Source organism: Pseudopodoces humilis, chromosome 24 (genome assembly GCF_049639895.1).
Source record: "Pseudopodoces humilis isolate 2021_Gansu_Grassland_sample_001 chromosome 24, ASM4963989v1, whole genome shotgun sequence".
NCBI lineage: Eukaryota > Metazoa > Chordata > Aves > Passeriformes > Paridae > Pseudopodoces > Pseudopodoces humilis.
The window spans coordinates 3,591,566-3,617,154 of NC_142223.1; the positions used below are offsets into that span (position 1 = coordinate 3,591,566).

At 46.8% G+C, this 25,589-nt stretch overlaps 1 protein-coding gene across 6 annotated transcripts in view; it reads right to left on the bottom strand.

Annotated features, from left to right (window-relative positions):
* Positions 1 to 25,589, bottom strand: part of CAMTA1 (calmodulin binding transcription activator 1) — a 236,006-nt gene that overhangs the window by 94,109 nt on the left and 116,308 nt on the right. For all 6 annotated transcript variants that reach the window (XM_088066393.1, XM_005528324.3, XM_088066392.1 and 3 more), the window contains one exon: positions 14,804 to 14,875. In XM_088066393.1, coding sequence (XP_087922519.1) covers positions 14,804 to 14,875 — 72 coding nt within the window. The remainder of the gene's footprint in view (positions 1 to 14,803; positions 14,876 to 25,589) is intronic.

Below are 25,589 nucleotides of genomic sequence, written 5' to 3' on the forward strand. Positions count from 1 at the left end.
TATACACACATCTTCCTCTGCCTGGCTCAGGCTTTTACTGCCTCTCCTTTCCCTCCATCTCTAACATTTTGCCTGCAAGGTCTCGGGAAGGAAGGAAAACAAAAAGGAAACAAATCTCTCCATAAGGGTAGAGATGAACTCTGTTCAAAGGTGCAACACACATTCACAGCTAATGAACAAAACATGTCTCATATTTAGGATGAGGGGACATATAAAAAGGTCACAGAAGGCCAGGATTAGCACCAGATTGAACACTAAAACCAAAACAGAAAGCAACAGATGTTTCCCTCCTAATTTACTCCATTAGGATCTTCTCCAGCTAGCATGCACTGCTGCTTGCTAATGAAGCATTTCCATTTCCTTGCTGCACAGCTCGTAAATAAGCATCCCTGAGGCTGGTGACAGGAACTCAACTGCCCCTCCTGGACAGGCTTTCTCTCTTTTTATAAACCCTAGTTTTTGTCAAAGAGAAAATAAATATCTGTTCCCAAATTCTCAAGTAATTCTGACACAACTTCATTGCCTCCTCTTGCTGAACTGCATTTCTTGAACAGGGATGCTCTAACCCCACGGTGAACCCCTGTTTCCTTGTGCTCATCAAAGCAGCTCTCCCCATTATGGACAGCTGTGGATGCATCAGGTGTATTGATTTTTAAACTGCAGGAGGAAGGCACAACAGACCTAAAATAATGAAGTATTTCACCTCCTGTATTGCCACTCTTGGTATTTTACACTAAACTGAAGAACCACTCTGAAGTTGCTCCCTGTGGCAGACCCCTCATCCTGGAAACAGCCCCCATCTCCAGCCTGTGATAAATAAATCACTTGCAGAACCAACCTCAGCACTGAAACCTGCTTTCTGTTGCTGCCCCAGCCACCATGGGCACAGCTGAGAGCTGCAATTGTCAAGTGAGCCAAAAACTGGGGAACTGCTGCCTTGGAGAGGTTGTTTCCCATCTCCAGCCTGTGAAATATGACCTGAGGCTGAAACTGTACCTTGGGGGCAGAAGTCCCCTGAGGCACAAGGCAGAGGAGCACTGTCCCAGCCTGCTGGTATTGCCTGCTGTTGAGACACTTAAGACAGACACTTGTCCTAAGCAAGACACACAGAATCACAGAATCATAGAATGTTAAGTGCTTGGAAGGCTCCAAGCACTTTAAAGACCATCCAGTCCCAACCCGCTCCTTGCCATGGGCAGGGTCAGCTGTCCCAGGTTGTTCCAATCCCTGTCCAGCCTGGCTTTGAACATGGCCAGGGTTAGGCCACCCATTACCTCCCTGGGCAACCAGTTCCAGTGTCTCACCACCCCCCACTAAAAAATTCCCTCCATTAACCTAAATTTCTCCTCTTTCAATCTGTGCCCATACGCACATCCCTACCCATTGCGCTACAGCTTAATTATAATGCTCTCGCAAAGAATTTCAATTTATCCTACCATGGGAACAAGCTCTGTAATGAAAAGGCTTTATTAAAATAGAATGTAAAACATGATATTAATTAACGAGGCTGTGCAGGTGTACTCATGAACGTGGCCGAGCTCTGTTCACATTGAAGGGAGGTGGAGTAAGGGTCAGCTGTGGCACAACACCCCCATGGCCGTAATACCACACGCCCTGTCGTGACACCTTACACAGCCAACACAATGCTGCTGCACAGGTTTGAATTCAGATGGGAAATACCATGGAGCACTTGGGAAGAAGATGATAAAAATGTGCTCCTGGCAGGAATTCAATGAGACTTTTAAAGCAGAACCAAGCCGTGCCGTGCTCTCCACCACAGCACCTGAGAGATCTGACCAGGCAGAATTTGGAGGTGAGAATTAACACGGACCAACAGCACTTAAGGTCAGAACGTCTTATCACACTGAAAAACACGAGCTTAAAGACAGGCCTGTCTGACACTGACATAAAACTCCTGCAGATGGAAAGCCAACCAGAGCCAAAATGTCACGGAAGACACATCTAGCTGCAGCGAGGTTCTCAACGACTTGCAGACTGTGTGGGTTTTATTTTTCTGTTGTTGTTTTTGACATTCAGCTTGAATCTGTGTCCTTCATTATCTGGTGTTTGCAAACCCGAAGCACCCTGTGCTGGTGGCTGCTGGAGCTGCAGTAGAAAGGCACCCTCAGTTGTGTGATGGCTGCACGTGGTGCCGGGCCACAAACTGCACCAGTTTGTCTCCTCTGACAGGAGCTCAGGGCACTGTGGGATGATATTCTTCACTCCTTTCAGCCAGCTTATTTGTGGAAATGCAGCAAATTATACTGCAGCAGGTGCAAGCATTATGCAGGGCTATTAAAAGGAGTCTGTTGGTATCTTACTCATACCTCAACGTAAGAAAACCCACCGATGACAGACGTTCACAGCCGCGTTAGGCTTGGAGGTATTACTGGAGGTACAGTCCGGGTGCAAGTCTGTTCTCAGGGTGTCTTTTGGTAGAACAGAGATATATATGGCAAATTTTTATTGTGTGGGCCAGATATACTTGGGTGAGTAAGCTAATCACTCCAGGTACGCAAAAACCTGGATAACAAATCAGCAGATCTGTTAGTCAGCCCTGAGAAAAGCTGTGTTTTATCTCACAGCTCTGCTTCAAGGAAACCTGACCCTGCCCCAACAGATCAGAACTCCCTGGGACCCAGCACCCCTCTGGCAACTCTCCCCCAGCTCTGCCAAAGAAAGCACTTCCTGACTTCCAAGCAATTAACTTTGAAATAAAAGCCTAGCACAATCTTACACTGAGTTTTAATACAATTAAACAGAGCTCTATGCATGTAGGAAATGTGGTTGTTCTGCTTGCAGGAACTACATGCAAGCTCCCTCTCTGCATGGCAGAGCTGCAGCTGTTATACATACACACAGCCAATTTTTATGGCTCAGCTCTAAACCTCTGAAAAATAAGGTTTATAATAGAAACCCTGACACCATCTAAAATATGGCAGCACTACTGGGTGCTGCTGGAATATGGCCCTAATTTATAAACCAGGGAGAAATCCTGCTCCATTTTGAAACTTAGAGACAGTAATCTACAAAAAGGGTAAACCACAGGGAAAAATGGTAGTGTTGTCCATGAGCTATAGTGTCTAGTCCATCTAACAATTCAAAAATAAAATAGGATGTCACAATATTTAGGCCATGCACTGAATCTTGGACTGTCACCAAATAAAAACATGGTGTATACTAGGACGGGGGTATATTTCATAGAGCCATATGCCATTTTCCATGCTTCTGGGTAGTATTTTTCCAGTGAAAATCTGATACAAGAACACTAGAAATAAAGAAAAAAAATTTACGAGAGAAGTAGAACCCAAACCCTCCTGTTTTGCTTGATACAATAAATGTTTTTGCAAGAGTTTTTCAGTATACTTCCTTCTAAATTGAAAGAAATGGTGAAGCAGCAGATTGCTCACTCACAGGAGACACAAGTTTATCACTAAACCTTAGGAAAAAGCTCTCGGTTGCCTTGAGGCTCCAGCTTTGCATAAAAATGCATTGAGGAGGCGGTGATTCAGGGGGCAGTGGACCAGAAACCTGTTTGAGATATTTCTGGTGCCCCTGAAACACTGAGCAAAGGATTCAGCTTTGGGATTTCTGTTTGAAGAGTGACTCTGTGTCCTCTCAGGCACCACAACCCTGGGACACCGCTCCCAGCGCCAGGTGGGAGGAGGCAGTGGGACAAACACCTGTCTCAGGAAGTGCTGCTCGCTTGCAATTTTGGGAAAGGAACAGGAACCTTTTGGAAGAAGGGCTGGAAATTAGAAGGCCAGTGAGGATTTCACTCATCACTATCACTTGCTCCAAAGCCTGGAAAGAATTCTGTCTCTTCTCCCCTACACACCAATGCTAACCCATCCCAGATACTGGGATCACATCCTGATACAGCCCAAAGGGACATTATTCCCCTGCAAGGAGCGATGCTTTGGGGGCTCTACCTTGCAATTTTCATTGTAGTCATCCTGGATTCCTTTCTTACTTCCCCTAAACCTTCTCCTTTTGCAAGGTGAGCATCAAAGGACAATAAATCCAGATTTATCACACCTTTCCTGCTAAAACTACTTCCCAGCAGACTTGTTAGAAAGCAAGCACACCACATTCTTGTCGGCCACATCACTGTCCACCAGCCTGGCAACATTTTACCTACCTCAGGCTCAGCCCCCTGCTGGACTGAGCCCTGGGCCCTTGTGTTCCCCATGAACAAAAAGCAGGATTTGCTTATGAAAAAAGCCAGCAGCAGCAGCCCTAAGTAGCACTCCACACATCTGTGCTTCCCCCCAAACCCTCCCCACAGGCGCTGCAGGAATGCCCAGGATGAGACCGGGAGAGGGCTGAACTCTTCATGAGCTGTTAGCAGGCTAACGAGGGCATCTGCAGGAGGAATAGGCACTAAAACTGAAACTAGATACAAAATAAATATCCCAGAGCTGGATTTCTTAAAAAAGATTCTGCTGAGCTATAGTTCCACATCAAATTTTTATTGAATACATTTTCTTCTGAGAATTTGTGCACTAAAACCAGTCAGACTCATATGAGAGGAGTGTAAATTTCACGTACAGTTTTCACTGCAAACATCCTTCAGGAGAAAAAGCAAAAGCACTTTTTAATCAAGCCCACTCCACATCCTCTCCCTCCTCCCAAGGAACCCAAGTGGGAGGGTGGCAATTGCAGCCCCAGTCCCTGCAAGGGGCAGTGGGGAGCTCAGGGGAGGGATGCTCTGCCTGAAGGTTATGGGGAGTGGGACACATTACCTCCCCTTTGCCATGCCTGAAGGCAGTGCCTGGGTCTGCTTCACAAGGAGTAAATTTGTGAAGAAGGCAACATTTTAAAGCAATTGATATTCTTAGCTGACAATGTGAATTCACGCGATTTCAGCAAACTGTTGTTAAAACCCAAACGCCTCTTCTCCCAAATTCAGAGCTGCCCCTCCTTGGTCCCATTATTTTCTGAATCTGCAATGGATTTCCTATTTGATTCTACAAAACCCAAAAACGAAGGGCTAGTTCCCTGGAAGGATGATGTTTCTCAGCGATTTCGGGTCACTTTGAGCTTGAAAAGGCTCTAGGATCTGAAATGCTATTACAAACAGAAAAGCTATTTTAGTCAACTTCTTTTAGCAGCATCCCAACACCCAACACTTTTAACTTCTTCTCCCCCCAACAACTACAAGGTGAACTCAGAAAAAAACTTCTCTCAGAGGTTTCCAGATTTGTCACTATAATGTAAACTTTAAACAAGTCTAAAATCCAGCACCTTTCAGCACTTGAGCAGGTCTTAGTGGCTGCATTGCCCAGATGCTCACATGGCAGTTATTCCTTGGATATTGAGCTACCTGGACCCCTGAGAAGAAAATTACACCAAAGAAAAGGTCAATAAATGGCAGAGAGGAGATGACATCCCATAATAGTTATAATTACTGTTTATCAGAGTGCTGCACTGCCCAGGTAGCAGGTTACAAGATGTATTTGCTTTATTTTTTCATTAAAAGAGGACAGAGCTACAGGACTGGGAGTTGATCCCATGACACGTGTGTCTGCTGTGTCACAGGACACACCACGCAGTCACATCTCCTCCGTGGAACCGCTGACCTTGACAGATTTTGCATTCATTTTTCTTTCTGCATATTTTTGTGATGGATTTATCGTTCAATAAATCCAAAAGAACAAAGCATTTGATGCTGGAGCTCTTTGTGCCAGTGCCAGGAGCTGCGGGAGGAGCTGGGGCTGGATCTGCACCTTGCTCAGACCGTTCATGGCAGAATTGATGTGGCTCCATTCCCCACTGCAAGCCAAGGAGGAGATGAATCTTCTGTGAGGATTCCTTTTCCTATCAAGTTTTATACTAGATGTAAAGCAAATTCCCAGCAGGACAGCTCCAGGAAATGCAAAAGCATGAGATGAGCTAAATTTGACTGGTATGCTTCAGAAAGTTATTACTATCTGTAGGGGGACACTACAAAACCAGAGACAGCTCATCTGTGCTGGTCAGTGGGGGTTTAAAGACTCTGAGATGCTTGGCTGAACCAACTTGACAAGGTCCTTGCACCCCAGAACACTCAGACACCAGTGCTGTGTCTTGAAAACAGCAAAATCCCTACAGAAAGTGACTCAAGTCTAAGTTATAGAAAGGAATAAACACCAGTGTTCTCCATTCAGAAATAAAAACTGCGATTACGGAGCTGTTGACGCCAGTTTTGAAGAGTGCCACAAAGATAATTGAAGAATGGTGAAAATCCTGCCTCCCTTCTCCAGCAGCAAGTGCCTGTGATGGCTCAGCTGGATGGTGACTGCCAGGAGAGCTCAGCAGAAGGGCAGTGGTGTGTGTGCTGTTGCTCTGGCCAGGGCAGCACCAGCTACTGCGGGGACGACGGGAGCAGCCATTCCTGTCTGCCATCCGACAAGGGGAACAATATGAAGACACATTGAATCCAACAGATTTATTTTGTCCTGGTTGCATTATTGGGAAATCTACTTTCCTGGGAACAAGAGATTTAACAGAGACTTAAACTTATAAAAACCTCAACCTCCATTTCACTCTGTCATGCCTTCTTTGCTGCCCATGGCCAATAAGCAGCGTGAGCCAGCAGACAGTCGTATGATACACGCCCCACGGCAGCACGAGGAATAGAGGCAAAGCTGATGTTTAATGGAAAAAAATGTACAGTGATAAAAATTGTGCACTTTTTTCCTTGACACAGAAAATGATCCCCTTAGGAATGCCACCTGTTCAGAAGCAAAAGCCATTTAGGTTGGTCCTTGTCTGGCTTTTGCCCCTTCATTAATATGCTAAGATGACCATTGCATGATCTCACAGAGGACTAAGGCTGTGGTCCCTACGCACCATTTCCAGAGCCTCAGAGGTGAACACAGCATTTTATAGTGCAGACCATGAACTTGGGGCTCTTTTTAACAACCTTTCCTGCCCTTCACTAAGGGTAGTGCACCACATATATATTCATGGATCTAACAGCCTTTCCCATCCACTGGTCTGACCCAAAGCATCACCATGGGTGTGGAGAGGGATGCAGTGATGCATCCCAGGTGGGATCAGGTGGCAGGATGCAGGTGGCAGCTGTGAGAGGTGACAGGGGTGGAGAGTCTTCACACCACTGAGGCAGTGTGAGACACAAGAGGCATCACAGCTTCATTAACCCAGCTCAGACATCAGTGACAGTTGATAGAAAGGGAATAGAGACTCCTTCAGAAATGAAAGATTATTGTGAGAATAAAAGCAACCGGGGTAATAAGCAAGACACTTACAAAAGCACAGGATAGGAGGAAGAGCATTCAAACCTGCAGGCACCTGGGAAGTGATTTATCCAAAACACTTACAAAAGTGTTCCTTAACAGATAAAATACAAGGGTAACTCACTGCAGGCCAAAACACTGGGTATTAAGGGAAAAAATACCCTGCATTAGAGAGAGAGACTTCAGCCTTGGCAGCATCTGCTCCAAGTCCTCTGCTGCCCACGCCAGAACGAACTCCAGATCTCTAAACTCAAATTGTAATTTGCTTCACTACAGAATTCCCAACTCAAGCCCCAATTATAACTCCAGTGAGGGTGAAACTCCAGCCAACGGCATAATACATTCACTGACACCTGCAGACCTAATAATTGACCAGGGAGGATGTGGATGAGCTCAGCAGAATCGCTGCATTGCTCCTGCAAGGCTCGGTGTCCTACACCAGGAAACAACTTCACCACTGCAAAGTGCATAATTTAATAAACCATTAACTCAAACCTGAGGTGAAGTAAATTCAGCGTATTATATATTTCAAAATAGCATTAGAATTCAATTTAAGTGTCACCAAAAGCCTAATCCTCAGTATACAGAGCATATTAATAAGTGTCTTGGAGCCTGTGGTTTGATTTCATTTCCAGCTGAGTTGTGCTGCCGCATGGCTGCGATCCCTGCCGCGAGGATGTCTCGGTGACAGCATCACTGGCCTGAACCGGAGCAGAATCACAGGGATGACATTCCCGCTCCGAGGGGTCTTCCCGGGAGAACACAGGGGTGGGCACTGGAGCAAAAGTAATCCTGCTTCCAGTCGTGTCATTTCTTGGTGTCCCTGCTGAGGTGCTGATGTTCCCCACTGACAGCAGGCTTCTCACAGGGTCCCCAAGCACCCCCAGCCCACCCCGGGTCTCTTTGCAGCCCCAGGGACAACACCCATTTTAGGTAAGGCAGGAGCTCCTGTTCACGCTGTGAGGGGCACCAGAAGCCGCTCTGTGGCTGCTCCCCAGCCATGTCATGGTGCATGGCAGGGCTGCAGCCCCCAGGAGGGACAGAGCCAATGCTTTCCCCTCCCCTGGGTCAAGCATCCAGGGCAAATGGGGCATCATTTCCACCAAGAGTTGAAAGCACAAAACCTGCTCTCCCTTTCTGTGGGAGTTGGACACGTTTTGGCCTTTTCTCTGTCGCTCCTGCCAGAACTTCTCTCAATCAGCAACCCAGGCACATCCCCCAGCAGTTTGGGAAATGCATCTCTTCTATAAATGACAACAGATTATTTAAGCAACAACTAAAGCACTCTGACTGCTTTTTAGTTTGCTCGCATTAACGTCAGTCTCCTCATATATCTAGGGAACGAATCCGGGATTTTCTTTAAAATGGTGGGGAGCGGTACAAAAATAGAAACCTGCTTGTCTAAAATAAAGTTATGTGTTTGAAAGGGTTGGAAATTGTTTTTTAATCACAGGCGTCTTTCTTCTGGAATATAATCCGCTGTCTATACATTCTGCTCTTCCACCAATTTCTCAGGAAAATGCAGCAAGTGTGTTAATAAATAATTTATAAAAACATTACAAAAGATAAAGCACTCCGGCTAAAACGTTTCCAGCCCTTGACATAAAGTTCATTTGTAATCCTCTTTGCCTCCCCTTCACTGGAACATCAGCAGAGGGTTCGTGCTGCTGCTCTCCCAGCCCCACTTCACCCACCCTGCAGAGTCTCTGGTTCACAGGGATCCAGGCAGATACAGGCACAGTCCAGCCCAAGCTACAGCTCAGTGTTATCTACTGTAGATTTCTGTCACAGAAAATGTTTTTCATGGAAGCAACATCCCCATTTATTTTTGTCATCTCGCGTGTGAGGATGGCAGCAAATGCAAGCGGCTGTCCCAACAAACATGGCCCCAGGGTTTGTCCTTCCTCCAGCAGCACACAAGCTGTGCTCTCTGTGACACTCCACAGAGTGGATGGGAGCATGATGCACAGGACCCTTTTCTTCTCTTACATAGTTTCTCTGAAATTCACTTTCAGGAGTCAGTACGTTAGGCATATGACCCAAAAAACAAACAACAACAACAAAAGAAACCTGAACAATTATTACAAAAGAGTTCACTGAACCCTTGGAATTTCAGTTGGACTGAGCAACAGTTTTTGCACAGCTCCACCAGTTCCAGGAGTATTTCAGATCATTAATGAACCCTGAAAAACATGATGGGAAGTCTTGAGACACGGCTGTTCCAGTGACTGCACGTCAGCAGAGACACAGCAACAAGCACAATGCCTTCAGAAGAGCTGGTGAGAAGATGAAAGGAGGGAAAGAAGAGAGCATCCTTCAGAGAGATCAAGTCAAAGGCATGTTAAGGAACCATGAAAAGGGTATCCACAACTTCCTCATCCTCTGAAAATACTTGTGCATCATGAAGCCAAGTGATAACACAAGAGGACTGACTGCTGCATCCTGCCAGAGTCTGGTACCAAAAGCACCTCTGCTGCAGCAGCTCAGAGCTAAATCAACACAGAAGAAAATTCTGCTCTCCTGGAGCTGCTGCTTGGTCTCTCCACACACAGTCCCCTCTCCAGCACAGCTCCACATGCACACAGGGCACTGGGAACAGGAGGAGAGGCAGGTAAAGCACAGCTACTGCACAAGTGTGCTCTGGGAACACCCACCTGTATCCCGAGCATGCTTGGGGCGTGCAGCCACACTGGCGATGGTTCAGTACCACAGACCATGCTCTGCTGGACTTCTACACCACTTAATTTCATCATACAGGCTAAAACACTTCGGGAAAATGTGCCAGCATAGCAGCAACAGTTTATAATCCCGTTAGCAAAAATGCACAGGCTCGTTGTGCCGAAGCCTCGCTCACACCCCACCCCCAACACACAGGACCCAGCTAAGTGCCCATGTGCAGCGCAGCATCCTCTGTGCTTTATTGCCCAGCCACTTTTATTTCACCCAAATGAAAAATAAAAACCCATTACTAAGCAAAAGTCTTGAGAAATTTTATGAGATTGTAATGCTTCCAATTTATGTTGAAAAAGCCCCAAATCCTCAAGCTGTCTGTCGCTGCTCCAGCCAGGGATGCGGGAGATGCTGCTGACGCAGCGCAGCACAAGTGATCAGAGAGGGAAATGCTACTCTGATGGGGTGCTGTCAAAAAGAAACGGGAAGGGCTTCCTCTTGTTTAGGGCATAATGGAAAACCAAGGCAAAAAAATATAGAACAAACACTAAATTTATGCAGGACAGTGACAGATGTCATGTAAAACATTTTAAATGATTTTTAGGTCTCGATACTTTCTGCCCACAGCTTTCAGACAAGATGTATTTTAGGAAGGGAATACACTCGGGGCATCAAGTGTCAGTGCAGACATTCATAGTAACAAACTGCTGAATATTCAAGTGTATCAGAAGGAAGAATGCAGGAGAAAACAGAATAAACAGAGAATATTGCAAAAACCTTAGACATTCAATCAGTGCTTACACATACTCTGCAAGGCACAGCTGGTGCACACAGAACTGCAGGAACAGTAATTAAAGACCACTACCCAAATACTGCCCACCACCAAAGCCCCCTTCAGCATCTCCCACTTGGGTCCTTCTGTGACAGACATCCTGCCTGGATATTACACCTGGCATGACTGCTGATGTCCCTGACCTTCCTCTGCCATTTCCTACCCTACAGAAAAGTATTCCACGACTGCCACGGCTGCTGGGAGCATCCTGTGAGTGTGTGAGCAATAAAGATGAAATGCAGTTTTCCTCCAGGCTCCCAGAGAACTGGATTATCACATTTCAGCAATTACTGCAAACACTGGATTTACAGCGGGGCTCTGTGGAGCTCTGGTGTGTCCCTGTGCCTGCCTAGCTCAGCCTGCATCCCATTCTGCTTCCTTGGCTCACCTGCCAGAACAGTGCCACTGACACTCTTCTGCACCAGTTCTGAATTATTCAGTGAGCACTTTATGCATGTGCAATGTGAAATAGCAATCTGCCGACATACCTCTCTCCAAGGCTTGTTAGTCTTAATTTGTTTGACTGGCCAAGAGGTCTAAATTTACAAGTTTTTAGCATAATCCTATAGCACAATTTATGTACTTCCTAATTACAAAAAAGGGCAACACTTTTAAAATATGTATTCCCTCCCATCCCTATAGTGCCTGAACAGCAGCACTAAAGGAGACATCAGCTCCTGCTACAGGTGGAACACGATGAGCATCCAAGGAGCTCAGCATCTCCAGCTGTGCAGCACAGGAGTGGGAGTGAGCAAGGGGCCCATGGCAGTCCATGGGTGAAGGCAAAGCCTGCCTCTGTAACCCTGGCAAGCAGCAGCTCGCCCGGAAGCCTGGCAGTCAAATTAATTTTCAGTTCCTGGGGTGCCAATTTCCAACACACAGAAGGGAATGCTGCATTTCCCTGCTCAGCTGTGCCAATGTTTGAAAATCGTCTGTGTCTGAGAATCCACATTTTCTCTCCATTAGTCAGTACGAGTGCAAACAGGGGGTTTTCTTCTTCTTTTCCCAATGACACAAAGTCTGGTACTATGCTGAAGGTCTAACATGGGCAACCTGAGTCCTGCCATGGACAAACCAACGCACTCAGAGTTACAGCTGTGCCAAAGCCTCTGCAGAAGCCTGGGACCTGCCATCACCCACATCTCAAAAAAGGTTTCAGCAGCTCTGCTCCATGCTCAGTGAACTGTGAGCAGCGAGGGCTCTGCATCTTCTCAGAAGGGAACAGATAATGCAGAACAATAAAAACTGAAGTTCTATTGAGGTGTCTTCCCTAGCAACCTGTGAAGAGGCCACCCATGTCCTCATCCTCATCTTCTTCTCTGCCTGTGTCACTCAAAGCATGATCTCATATTTCTAGAGATCAGATAATCAAAAGTAAAATATGAGAACCAAATGTAGGAAACTGCCACCTTGGGCATGCTTTCTTCATTCAGGCCCAAGAGTGAGTGTCCAAGAGAGCATCCAAGCCTCTTGGCAGTCCAAGAGGCTAGCAAGGCCCAGGTCAGGACCATGTCTGGCAGGAACATGTCAATGCTGACTTGGCAATTACAACACCTATTACAAATATTAAAGGTCTTTGGAGTAGGGCAGCATTTAAAATCCATTATCAAGAAAGCTTGAAATGTCTCAAAATTGTGAAACCCCTTGAGAAGAGAGAGGAGGTGAAGGCTCCATACAGCAGACCCCAGCCACAGCTGCCAGCACCACGGGCTCTGCTGACAGCCTGAGAACTTCTAGCTGAGACCCAGAAAACTGCATCATGGAGCTCCAGATGATTGGTTCTCATTTCTCATCCCTCTGACCAGTCTACAGGGAGCAGGCACATCATGCCAATCACAAATGACAACACAAAGTTATTTAAGTAAGAAATCAGACATCACCATATAATTAATGTCTATGGCGCCATGTAAATACATGAGAAGAGCTGTGAGCCCCTGTGGCTTGTTTGAGTCCTGGCCTTCATGCTGAAAATGTGAGGCAGGAAAGATTAAGAACAATTGTGTGGGGATTTTTAATCAATATCTAACTTGACAATAGGATTTGGAGGAAGATCATCCCATAAAACATAGCTAGCATCGCAGACTAATTGTATTTACTCCCCATTGACCAGACACTGCACAGAGAGCACAGAGAGAGTCCCAGGAAGGTGCTGAATATCTCCCAAAAAAATGGAAAGTCACCCATATGCCTCTGTGAACTATAAAGCCAAACATATTGCTGGAGGTTAATGTTACACATTGCCCTGGCTGTACCTATATTTGAATATCAAACTCATTTACCAGTGCTGTTGAAGTGAAAACTTCTGAAGGAGATGCACAAAACACCTTCTGTCTCTCTGACACTGCTCCTGAATTCACCATGGAGCTGAACACAAACGCCGTGCAGACGATAGAAAAGCGTCATCTATTCTTGGCCAGCTCCTTTCTGCCGGCTGCATAACCTTGAGCGCATGACTGAAGGATGCCCGTTTATGCCTGGGAGATGCTGCCATGAATCACAGACCCCTCTTCCTCCCACAGTGAAGGCACAGCGTGTCCTTGTTGAGGAATACCAGTCTACCACAGCCACAGTGAGACATCCTGCAGCACATTTTATAAATAGGCTTCTAAGAAATGTACTTCCCATCCTCTTGACAAAAAGTGATTACCAGAGCAAAGAGAATGACTAAACATTGATGCACACCCTGTGAACGTGAAGGAGCCAGACCCCAGGGAAGAGCTCAGAGATCCTACAGTGCTGCAGTGCAACCCATCAGGGAGATGCTGGCTAAGTGCCACAGCAGCCAGGGCCAGCAAGCACTTCTAGGGAGCACATCACAACAAGAAAAAGTAATACAAAGCTCAAAAAGGAAGAGAAGAGAGGTGACCTATGGAGCCAGGAGCTCTCGAGGAGGATAAGCACAGCCTGGGTAGCCCATAAGAGAAGAGGATCGATGCAGTCATGCTGTGTTTTCAGAGGAGCCACAGTTTTCCTCTGCGAGGTGCAGCGCTGCTCCCACCACTGCAGCCAAGCATCTCCTCCTTTCTTGCATATATGCCACAGATGTGGAACTGAGAACACATAAGTATCACAGAGGAGGGTGACATCTGGTGCGTGTTTTCTTTGATTATATCCATGCTGTGGGCACCATCCTCTGTGGGTTGTGTCCTGCCCCACTGACAGCAGCAGTATCTTCTTTTTTAGTATGGAAGTGCAATTGCAAAACCAGGGAGAAACAGGAATTATTTTCCATTTGCTTCTAGAAACAGATGTCACTTTCCTCAGACTTGTTTGTTTTCAGGATCATGGGAGTTTCATCTTTAAAACAATATTTTTATAGTATGTGTCAAATGCCATTTCATAATGAAAGAAAACAAATTGCTTCCACTTTGTACACCATGGTAACCAGTCAAGAATGTGAACAGCTCCTCAAAGGTGGGGTCAGCAAACACCCCTAGGGCAGACTCCCACATGAGATCCTTCGAACACCCCCACAGCCCCAGGGGAGCTACCCAAACCCTGTGTAAATAAGAGGAAAATTTGGCTTGACTCCTCCTGGGACTTTGCTGTTCCCACAGCAGCCAGAAGAAAAATCATTGAGTGACTTCAAAATACTCCCTGGAGACTAAACATCTCACTGAAGGAAAGCAGATACACTGCAGGGCCAGCTCCAAGGTTCACCCCAAATTCAAACAGCCCCAGGGTTCTCCTCAAAGTCAAGCACAGCCCAGGGCTGATATCTCTCCCACACCATGGCATGCCTGTGCAGCATTTGCTTCACTGGCTCCTGCCTTGCTTCAGGATGGAACAACACAACCGGAAACCTCCAGAAAGTCTCACTTGAGCCAATTCCATGTTTAGAGAACATATGAGCTGGCATCAGCTCCATATTGCTAGAGAAAATATACAATCCCTCCAAACAGACATACAGCTAAGAAGCCCCATTTCCCTTTCACACAAACAAAAACCCCCAGACAGTAACACACGGGATGCTGACTCCCCCCACCCCCTGGCAGCAGCTGAACGTGGCTGCAGCAGCTCCACCAGGTGACCCCAGAGAGAAAACTCGTTGTCATCCTACCTGCAGAAGCCAGTAGCACCTTCTGTGAAACGTGGGGATGATGGAGGAATGGACATAGCAGCCATACAGGCACTGGGAACACAAAAAGAGAAAGCAGGTTAGTGGAGGAACCATCCCAAGAGGCCGGGCTGGGGAAGGGGTGGCAGTGCGTGACACGAATGGAGGACGTTGTTCTGCTGCTGGTCTGGGGCTGGTGACACACAACACAGCATTGTGGCAGCCCAGTGCAAGCACTGTAGGCTTTGCTACAGCTCACAGAACCCCCTCCCTAACAGCCCCTGCCCTGCCACCTCCAGCCAAGGTGGCACCCTGGAGTGGCCAGAGCCAACAGGGGCTCCTGTGGTGCTCAGCACCATGACACAGACAGGGCTGGTCTGGGGGCTGCCGTTGAATCTCTGCTCCTTCGTGTTTTTATTTTTTGGCAAATACAACACGTTCATTTCTTTTTCCATGGCTTATCTCCTGGGTATTTCAACTGAAAATGTTGTGTTTGTAAACTGAAAAAATTGCTGTCAGATATTTTAGACAGCAAAATGCCAAAATATAGTTTGTTTCTTTTCTGTTTTTTTTTTTTTTTTTTTAATGAATTCTGCTTCTCTGATTAACTGAAATCAGCAAAGCTGAGGAATTCTTTCTGCAAGGGAAAAAAACCCCACATTTCCAGAACGTTAAAACTTTTTTGGTTGGAAACCAAGCCTGGTGCCAACCCAAACACATAAAACTGTTTTAATCACAAAGATCCTGAGTGCAGAGGGGTGCCTGTGCTGCTGGACATGCGTGCTCAGTGAGCACATGGGAGGCTGCAGCAGTCCCCCCTCCCCAGGATCACTGCTCACAAGGTCGGCCTGAATTAAACAGGATTTAAGGACTGGCTGCTATCACCGAGTTATTTTTAAAACACAAATGACAAAGATTAATAATGTTTTTAAAATGTGTCAAGGGTACATTCTACACACTGAAATGCAGGGAGGAAAAACAGAGGAGGAAAAAAGCCTTGCAGAAAATAATCCAAAGAAAAGCTTAACATTTAAATCCCTCCTGAGAGTTGGGGAACAGCTGCCCTGACAGTGACTCCTGGCACTGGGGGCTGCATGGAAAGGTCTGCAGTGTTCAGTTCTGCTGACTCAGAGCTGGTCCCCCCACCCCAGAAAGCAGCTTGAGAGGTGCAGCATCTCCCAGTCCAACCTGCTTCCCAGTGAGGATGGGAAAGCTGCTCTGGAGCCGCTGGAGCAGCCTTCACAGCAGCCAGGGACATCCACAGCACTTTGTGAGATAGGTATCAATCTATTCCAGCACCCCCTGACTTGTTCCTACCCCAATTTGCTGTGGAGTCGATCGAAACTTCGGCTGATTAAAACAAACCCCAACGCTGGGCTCTGTGCAGCTCGTGGTGCGCAGCAGGCGGGAGCGCTGCCCTCCCTCTCCAGAGCTGTCTTGCGGATAATTCTAGAGCTGTCAATAATGAATCACACAAAAGCCTCCCACCTCCACAAAACTGGTTCTCAACATTTCAGCAAACCATTAAAGAAATCCTAACAGCTCAGAGAATTCAAAAAGCACGCAGAACACAGAAAGGATTTCTTACATTTTTCTTTTTTTTTCCCCCATGGCAGCAGGACATGGGAATCTGACTCTGGATGGATGTTTTGAGAGTGGATGTCCAACCTGGACAGCTGGGATGAAGGAGACCCAACACACTGAGCAATCTCCTGGCCTCAGAGAGATGGCAGGGACTGTCCCCACGGGCACTGAGAGCTACCAGAGCGGCAGAGAAACACTGCAGGGGTGAAACAGCCCCTGGAAGCCCAGCATGTGGAGTGCAGGCAAAATGAGTGATGACAGCAATAAAAACTACATTAATTTTTGGTCAAAAAGGCATAAGAAAAAGTTGAGGATATAAATAGAAACCTAGGAAATCTGTGTGTCATTGTTTTGGAGGATTTTTAAGATTAATGGGTTAAGCACTGTGGATGACACAAAACCTGCAGCCTGATGGCTCAGCACATTGGGGTTGTGGGGAGGTGGGTGTAGGATATTCCTGCACATTGGGGTTGTGGGGAGGTGGGTGTAGGATATTCCTGCACATTGGGGTTGTGGGGAGGTGGGTGTAGGATATTCCTGCACATTGGGGTTGTGGGGAGGTGGGTGTAGGATATTCCTACACTTGTATCTGCTGACCCCTGCCTTTGGCCCTGGGATGGCCCAGGGCTGCCAGCTCAACAGCTCCCTGCAGCTAATGAGGAGAGTGCAAATACCACCCTGCCTGGCCAGAGCAGACAGGTAACCAGGGCAGGAATAATACCTTTAGCTAAAGCAGCCTTTAAAATGAATTCTTGCTCAAAACAGGCAAAGGGGGTTTCATTAGCTGTGCTTTCTTTTATTTTTTTAATTGTTTTTTAGTGGGAAGGTAAAAGCTGCAGAGGCCTATGTGTCTGTGGAGATGTTAATGCCAGGCTGGGCGCTCAGCCAATGCATTAAGTGAAATCGAATTCCTGAAACCAGCTTTAATCAGCAGATTTTTAAGGTTAGAATGACTCTCTCCTCTGCAAGGCTTGCCAAGGTTAATTCTGTCCTGAGCAGGCTGAATTAATGGGCTGGACAGGGGAGAACATTTTTTTTCATGATTCTCTTTTAAGTTTACAAAATCTCCAGGAGAAGAGAAAAGGCATTTCTGAGCAGTCTGAGGAGAAATGCCACCTCAGCAGCTCATTGACTGTGGTGAGGAGAACACGGCCAGCAGCAGCCTGACCCTGCAGGAGCCCTGAGCACACCGGCCAAGGGACCTGGCTGTGGGGACGCTGGGACCATCCCCTATCAGGGAGTGTGTCCTTGTCCCTGGAGACGACCCTGTGCGTGTGGCAAGGATGCCCTAAGCAGAAACCATGTCCTGCCCCTGTGGGGATCCTTCCTGTGCAGCTCCCCGGGATGAGACCCCCCACACCTGCCCCAGGAACCAGCCACAGGCACCTTCTGCACAGCCCCCACACTGCTGCTGGAGGGCCTGGCCCTGCCAGCTCTGCTGCAGCTCATCCCTTTACAATTCCAGGGGTAATTAAAGAGAAAAGGAGAAAAGGCCTTCTCTGGGCAGCAGGGGAGGGTGTGCAATTACAGCTTCCCGCCCTGCCATTTGTATGCAGTGCACACTTGGCATTACCAAACTTCTGAAAACTGGAGGAAGGGGGGGGATATAAAATCAAATTATTACTGGATTTTTTATTTTTTTTTTTTAATCCTGAGCTCCTTAAAGTGATTGTGGCTTATTTAAAAATAATACAATAATGCTGAGGTGTTCTTCCTTAACAAGCATACCTTGGGAATGGAAACAAGAAAGCAGGAGAATCAAAAATTCAAGATAGGGTTGGACAGGCTTTGAAATTCTTCTCCCTGGTGAGTTACACTAGTGGATATTTAAAAAACCCTAAAAACCGCCTAGATTTTGTTCAGATTTTCACACTGAATTCCCAATTCCCTTAATAAGAAGCTAAATCAATCTTTAGAGAACAAATCACGTAAGACCTATGGCTGTATATTATTAAAATATACTTGAGTAATTTTTTGGTGGTAGGGTTTCAGCTTTCAACACCCAAGCAGCCTCCAAACACCAGGAGCAGGATCTGTGCAGGTCACTGGGGGAAAAGGAGCGTGCCCTGTGCTCCTGGCTCTGTGGTGGTATTGAGCAACACGTGCTCATCCCAGCAGCTGATCAGCTCCCTGGTACATCCCCAGGCTGCTGGGATCTCCCTCTGTAATTACTGACCATTTCAGAGCTTCCTCACCAATTTCCATGAGGGAGCAGCACACTGCTGGCAGTAGCAGCACTGCTGCCATCAAACCTCCATGGAAAGCCAAGAGAGGTGTTGGCTTCATTCCTCTCATCATCCTGATGACAGGGCACAGGTCTCCTGAAACAGAGGCTGTATCTGAGCCCCACCACGCTCTGCTCTCCTGCTGTAACCAGCACACACTGGGAAGGAGCAGCAGCACATATGGATTCACAGGCATGGAAGGGAAACTGGAAAAGCAGCTTACATGAGCATCCTTCAGTGCAGCAACCTGTGTTTTGGTGGTCAAAATGCAATGACAAGCCCCACTCTCCCATCCCTATCATGATATATAGAATCATTCTGTGATTTTATCACAGACATCTCCATAATCTGTTCTTACAGGTACCACTGCTATCCTATTCTTTTCACCAACATTTCCATACCCCAGCAGATACACCATCCAACCTTCCTGAAACTGATTCCTCTGGATTTCATACAAATCATGACCAGAGGAATTTGTCAGTTGTTTGTAGTGATACATTTGTTTTATGTGTAGGAGCTATTGTCTGTCTGTTTGTAACCAGCACCCACAAGAATCTCTGCTGACCCTCTGAGAGGGCAGAGCCCAGCTAGAAAGGTGAGGCAGCTGAAAATTGGGCTTCTTGGCCACAGAATTAGCAACCACTGGGAAAACCCCTCAAATTTTGTGTGTCACCTCTCTTCTCAAACAGACCTGAAGCGAGCGCCTTCTCAGATTGGGTTATCGTACAACAGATGATCCTTTCCTCAGGACAGAGATGCTGAAGCCACAGCCACATTCCAAATCCATTTAAACGTCAGATGAGGCTCGCCCCTGTCAGCTGCGGGAGCCGGGAGACAGCGGCGGCTCCCGCCCACTCCATTAATCAGGATTCAGAGAGAAAAGCCAATGTGCTGCTATAAACCCCCTGACTCGATGCCAGCACCACGCGCAGGGAGCCACGTGCCATCAATCTCCGCCATCCTCCCGCAGCAGCCAGGCACAGCCGGGAACACTGACAGGGGCTTGTGACAGCTCGGCCAGGGCACAGCAAGGCACAGCCACACTCAGCACACAGGAGATTCTCAACATTTCCCCGTGCAGACTGGTCCCAGTTCAGCTTTTTAAAGCAGTAGACAGGGAGGGGGAACCACATCTGAACCCTGTGGAATCCCCAGGGTCAGAAGGCTGCTGCCAGAGCTCTGATTTTGACTTAAGGAGTGTCATAATATAGGAATGCATCCAGAATTTCCCATTACTGCTGCAAATCAAAACCAAAACACTGCTAACCGTGTTCTCTCACTCATCATCTTGGAGAAACACAGATATTAGACAGGTTTGGATTTTCCTCTGACATTCATAAATAGTAACTTTGATTCAGCAAAGCACAAAGCCACGTGCTCAGATCTCAGCCTGGGCTGAGCCGCGCTGCTGGCAAGGTTCGCCTTTTAGCGATGTCAACAGAACTTAAGCAATTGCTTACGGTCTGCCAGGTTGGGCAAGGAGTCCCTGGTAGTGACAGCAGATCCCAAAAACATTCTTAACATTTCTAGGCAGCTGCAAAACACAGAGAACCTGACCCTTCACTTTTCAGCTGTGGCATCACAGCAGAGCGCTGTGCAGCCCCAGGCACTGCCCGCTGTGCAGGCGCTCAGCCTGGTGCAGGGATTTCGGGTTTAAGCCTGTCAGTTCTTTTCCTGACACATTTCAAACCTCCCATATGCCCTGGATGCCACTGGCAGCCATACCCAGATAATAGCACCTGGACTGAGCCCAGGGCTCTCCTGTGATGGCTGATCAGGGGAGGAAAGGTTACAAAGCCCGTGCATTGCAGGACCTCGTCACTTCTGGTGGCTTTTGTTAACAAATATTGTTCTGTTTACCTCGGGACTCGTTAGAAAGCAATTTTTGAAATATTCAATATTTAATGAAATATTTAAATGTTTAATGGCTTATTTTTCAAACCCTGTTTTCCCTTTGTGGGGCTCTGAAGTCTCTGCAAAGACTGCAAGGTTTTAAGTTTCTTGCTGTTAGAAATGCATCCTCTAATGACATTGGCTTAACGACAGAAATCGGTGTACGTGGGGACTGATGCTTCCACAGGCAGCAACACCCACTGCCTGGCCCACTGCAGGATCATTGGTATGCATCCCCACACTCCCACTGCAGTGCCTGCCTCTTCATAAATGCATATTTCTTTATTAATACGGGGATACTTTAATCTCAGTCTAATTTTACCTTTAGGGAAGCTCTATTCTGAGGCTGCCAGGAGCTTAGACCCTCCAGATGCAGTGGTGTGATTTGTATTCAAAGCAGCAGGTCTATCTGTCAACATGTTTGTCTCCCTTCTCTGCCAGCTCTTATTTATAATCCCATTCAGATTAATGAATGACAGTAGTTCTCATCAGAAGAAATTTGATTAATCAATTTAAGTGCTTAATCACCCTGGCCTGGGTGAAAAGTGTACTGGAGGGATGCTGCCTGGATAGGGGCAAAGTTGTGAGATGTAGGAGGAAAACATCATCACTTTCCCTCAGGAACAGCTCGAGCCAGGAATGTGCACTGGATCCTTGACGGGATTACGAGCTTTCCAAGAGCTCAAAATTTCCTTAGGGCCAGCAGTCATGGCCTATTAGTAATGAAATATCCTTTTCAACCCACCTCCTGATCTGACACAAAAGGCTTCATACTACTCACCTCCCTCCCTGCTACCCATGTTGCTCAAACTGAACCCAAAAACTGCTGATCATAAAACCCCCTGTGGGGTGATGACCAGGATAACACACCTGGGCTTCCTGCGGCATCCCACTCCCCATTAGTCCTGCCCACTGCTTTCCTGTACCTCAAAGAGTCTCACAGCCTGGCTGTGTCACCAGCTTGAATACTCCAGAGTAATCCCCAGGGTTTTCTGGAGACCTGGGAGCTATTTCAGGTGAGGCAAGGCAAGGTTGAGCAGAAATCACTGATTTGTAGGACAGAGGCCACACAGTGTGAGCACTGCCTGTAGCTGCTCTTGCAGATACTGTGATAAACCCAAAATAAACCTGTAACACAGCTCCAAGCACGCTGTGCTCAACCAGGTATTCAGGATATGGGAATTCTCACTGGGAAGGATTCCCACATTCACCTCCACTACCTACACTCAAAGGGACTTGGGGCAGGTGACCTGTTTGGACCTGAGTACAAGCTCTGTGGACAGACCATCTGATGACACTGGTATGGAAGGGGTCACTGAGAGCAGATCTGGGTGGCACATGCTCACGTGAGAGCCAGGCCCCCATACTTTCAGGTAAGAGAAAAGCATTCCCAACATCCCTGATGTGAGTGGCAATTAGCAGGAGGAAAAGTGGTACAAGAGGCTGCTCTGACTCCACAGGCCCATGGAGCCTAAATAAACACTGCCAAGGTGGTTCTCCAGTGGGATGCAATCAACCTACAGCACAGGCATCACCTGGGTCCCCGTACACCATCAACCCCCACAGTCTCCTCAGCCTGTGCCACCCCACACCACCCTCATGCAAGAGTTTCCTGACTGTCACCACACGGTGAGAACTGTGAGCTGGAAAATGTGGAGCGTATTAATGTCACACTGAAATATGACACAATACACAGAAGTATTTTATATTTATTCTCTTTTAGAAATGTTAGAAAGACAATATAATGAGAACACTGCAAACAAGTCAAGCGTTTTCCTCCTAATCTGGCAATAAAAATGTCAAAGAAATGCCTAAAATCCTAATAGGAGAACAAAAAATAATGGGGTGGGCTATAATAAGGATTTAGATGCAACTTTACTTGAAGGCTTTAATCATATCTCCTAAAACATCAATGGAAAATCTGATACAAAGCTGTATGTACCATTAATGTCTGTGTTGGTTGCCTCAGCTGCTGGGGGGCTGAGACTGAATGGATCAGGCAAAGATTAATGAAGACAGGTTGAGGTCAAAATGCCTTTATATCTGGGGAGACTTTGCACAAAAGAATTACTGAGCTGGTCTTGGTGGAAACTTGTTTAAGGTAGCAAAGACTGTGACAAGAGCAGCACCACATCTCCAGCCCAGCTACCTCCACCATGGCCATCATGGGCAGGCTGCACCAACTGGGAAAGCTGGTTATTATCTGTCTGATTCTCTTTTTTGGGAAAGAAAAGAGACCATCACAGAATGGGGAAACCAGACAAAATGTGACAGTGCCCTGGGGAAATGCAGGCTGAGATGGTATTTTGCAGACACAAACAAGCCACATCTGGAACAATCCCAGAGCATGCAGGGCATGAGCACGACTGTGTGAGGGACATTTGTCTGACATGTCCACTGTCTCTGGCATGGGCAAATAAGCACAGGTCTAACAAATCCAATTCATAGGAAATATATAAATATCTAAGAGAACTGTTGGGAGCTATTAATTATACATGCAGTTTTATCTTGGATTAATTTTGTGCTGGAATGGACATGAAGCCTTCACCAGGATCTTTTTATGGCAACCTCCTTTGGGCAAAATCAGCCCTGGAGCTACTGCAGACATCCCACACTACAAAGGGCTCAGGTTCTGGGTCCTGTTCTCTTTACTCCACTTGCCTACAATTAAGAGCAGTAGGTGCTGCAGTGAGTGACTTAATGACCAACACATGTCCATCCCTGACTTCAGGCTCTTTGCAAAGCTGACACGGTTCCACTGCAGCTCCTCAGAGCCTGAGCAGAGAGCACAGGGCTGGGGAGTGACTGGTGCTCCAGACAGGGAGCTTCCAGTGGAAGCTGATATGGGCAGCTTCCCTTCCCATTTCAGGAAGCCATTTAACGTTTTCAGTAGCTCCTGAAATCTGAAAATTGAATCCAAGTGCATAGAAATTCAGAAGGACCTGACTTTCAAACCTCCTTCCAGAGAATCCCTTTAATAAAAAGCATTTACACAACCTAAAACAAATTATTATGTATGCCAATACTAAATCTTCCCATTCTGATTTAAAATCCTTACAACCTCTCTATTGCTCACAAGCAATGGCAGGAGCTACAGTAAACAGGCATTTAAGAATGTCTTTCTGGACAAGCTGTTGTAGAAATACCAAGTTTATACTGCTTACAACCAACTTATCAATATTTTATTCCTGTCCCAAAAACCCAAACAGAAAAGCATTAATTTCTCAAGATTAGGGCACCAAAATTTACTGAAGTTCACCACCAGCAAACAGCTGAGTGTTTCTGACGTTCAATAAGCAGTGAAAGGTCAATGTTTTACTTGCATTAATTTTTCATCAGAGAAGGGAAAGCTCATTTTCATGACAGATAATGAACATTGGAAGAAGTCTGCTATGGCAAGATATACAAGATGGGGGTGGCTCTCCATATGAGTAGTGGCTAAACCTCAGAGTCCTTCCTGGTGCATACCTGAGGTGACATTATGACTGGGATTTACCTGAAGTGACATTATTACTGGGATTTCACCTTCTGAAGAGCCCTTCAGGGCTATTTAACAGTTATATCACTTGGACAGCTGAGGAAGGAAAACACAACTCTAAACACAAAAGTAAATATCTCCCATATGCCCTGAGACATTCTGGAGGGTAGAAGCAGAGATGGCAAGCTAAGAGCAAATTTCCTTCTTGTAAAATAACAGTGATTTCTTTCATTGGCATTCAAAGTTCAGCATTCCAAAGAGGATCTGTCTACACACTGCCAACAACTTATTTGCATTCTTTTAGGAATGGGATGAGGAGGCATCATGGATCTTGGGTCTGGACCATCCCATTCCTCCTTCCTTTTGGGTTACTCTGCCTGGGGCAGAAAGGCTACAGGGCTGCCTTGCCAAGATCTGTCCCTGCACTTCTCTGCATGGACTGTCCTCCAAGAGACACCTGAGTCCTGCCATGTACAGAACACCAGCCACCACCTGGCCCTGAGACCCTTGAGTCCACTGTGCCAGGACCCTGTACCTGCCCCTGCACCTCTGCAGCTGCAGCTGCAGTGCCGGGACACCACTGCAAAGGTGCAGCCCCTTGGGACGTCACCTGCCACGTCTCCTGCACAAAAACTGACCCTAAGGATTTACTTTTGCTTTAACTGACTTGCCACCAGCATCTAATAACAGACCTGGGGCACTTTGCCGATTAATTAGATGCAAGGCTTCACACAAATGAACCTTAATGGGACCTCACACATCACCCTCCAACCTTTTGTACTCTTTAGCTAAGAAGCTGAAAATGCTTATAAAGAACATGAGTGGAATTGCAGGTTCTTTAGCAGGTCATGAGGGCTGAAAAGTCTCCCACAAATGCATCACTGGAGGTCACCCAGGCCTCACTGTGTGGAGAGTGATGGTGGCAGCAGGCTCCATTCGGCCTCCTCCAGCTGCAGAGTCCCACCATCCCACAGCCTCTGGTGGCAGCACACAGAGAAGGGGACCTGGCAGTCACAGAGCATTGACAAATGAAAGTCAAGTGATTAGCTGGCAGGTTCAACAGTTTCACTTCTAAAGTGCTTTCTGCATATTTTCTCAATAAAAGCAAGACAGCGCTGATGAGCTATATGACAAAACAGAACGCTGAATCATTTTTAGTACATCACTCTTCTCATGCAGAGGGAATCTTCCGTCTTCCCCATCACAACCAATTAGAGCATTCACAACATTTCTTCAAGGCTGACAGTGATTGGAAAAGATCATGAGACTCATAAGAGACAATTCCATGCTTTATGTCGTTAGATCTGTACTCTCCATCCTCTTGGTTTCCGGGTGTTTTACTGGCAATGGCAGAGCAGCATTTTGCTCAACCTAAACATTTTTTTCCTTGACTGTGAGTACAAAGTGCGGCTTTGCTGATGTCAGCAGAAAAGATGGTTTTCCTCAAAGCAGCAGGGGCATGTCTGGAGTGTGGAACAGTGGCTCTGAGCCCTGTCCCCTGCTCCTGTAGAAAACAGCATCCTGGAAATCCTCTGTCCTTCTGCAAAGAAGGACACAGCTGGCTCAGGAAAGAGAATTGCTGGAGAATGGTGCTGAGCAAGAACTGAAA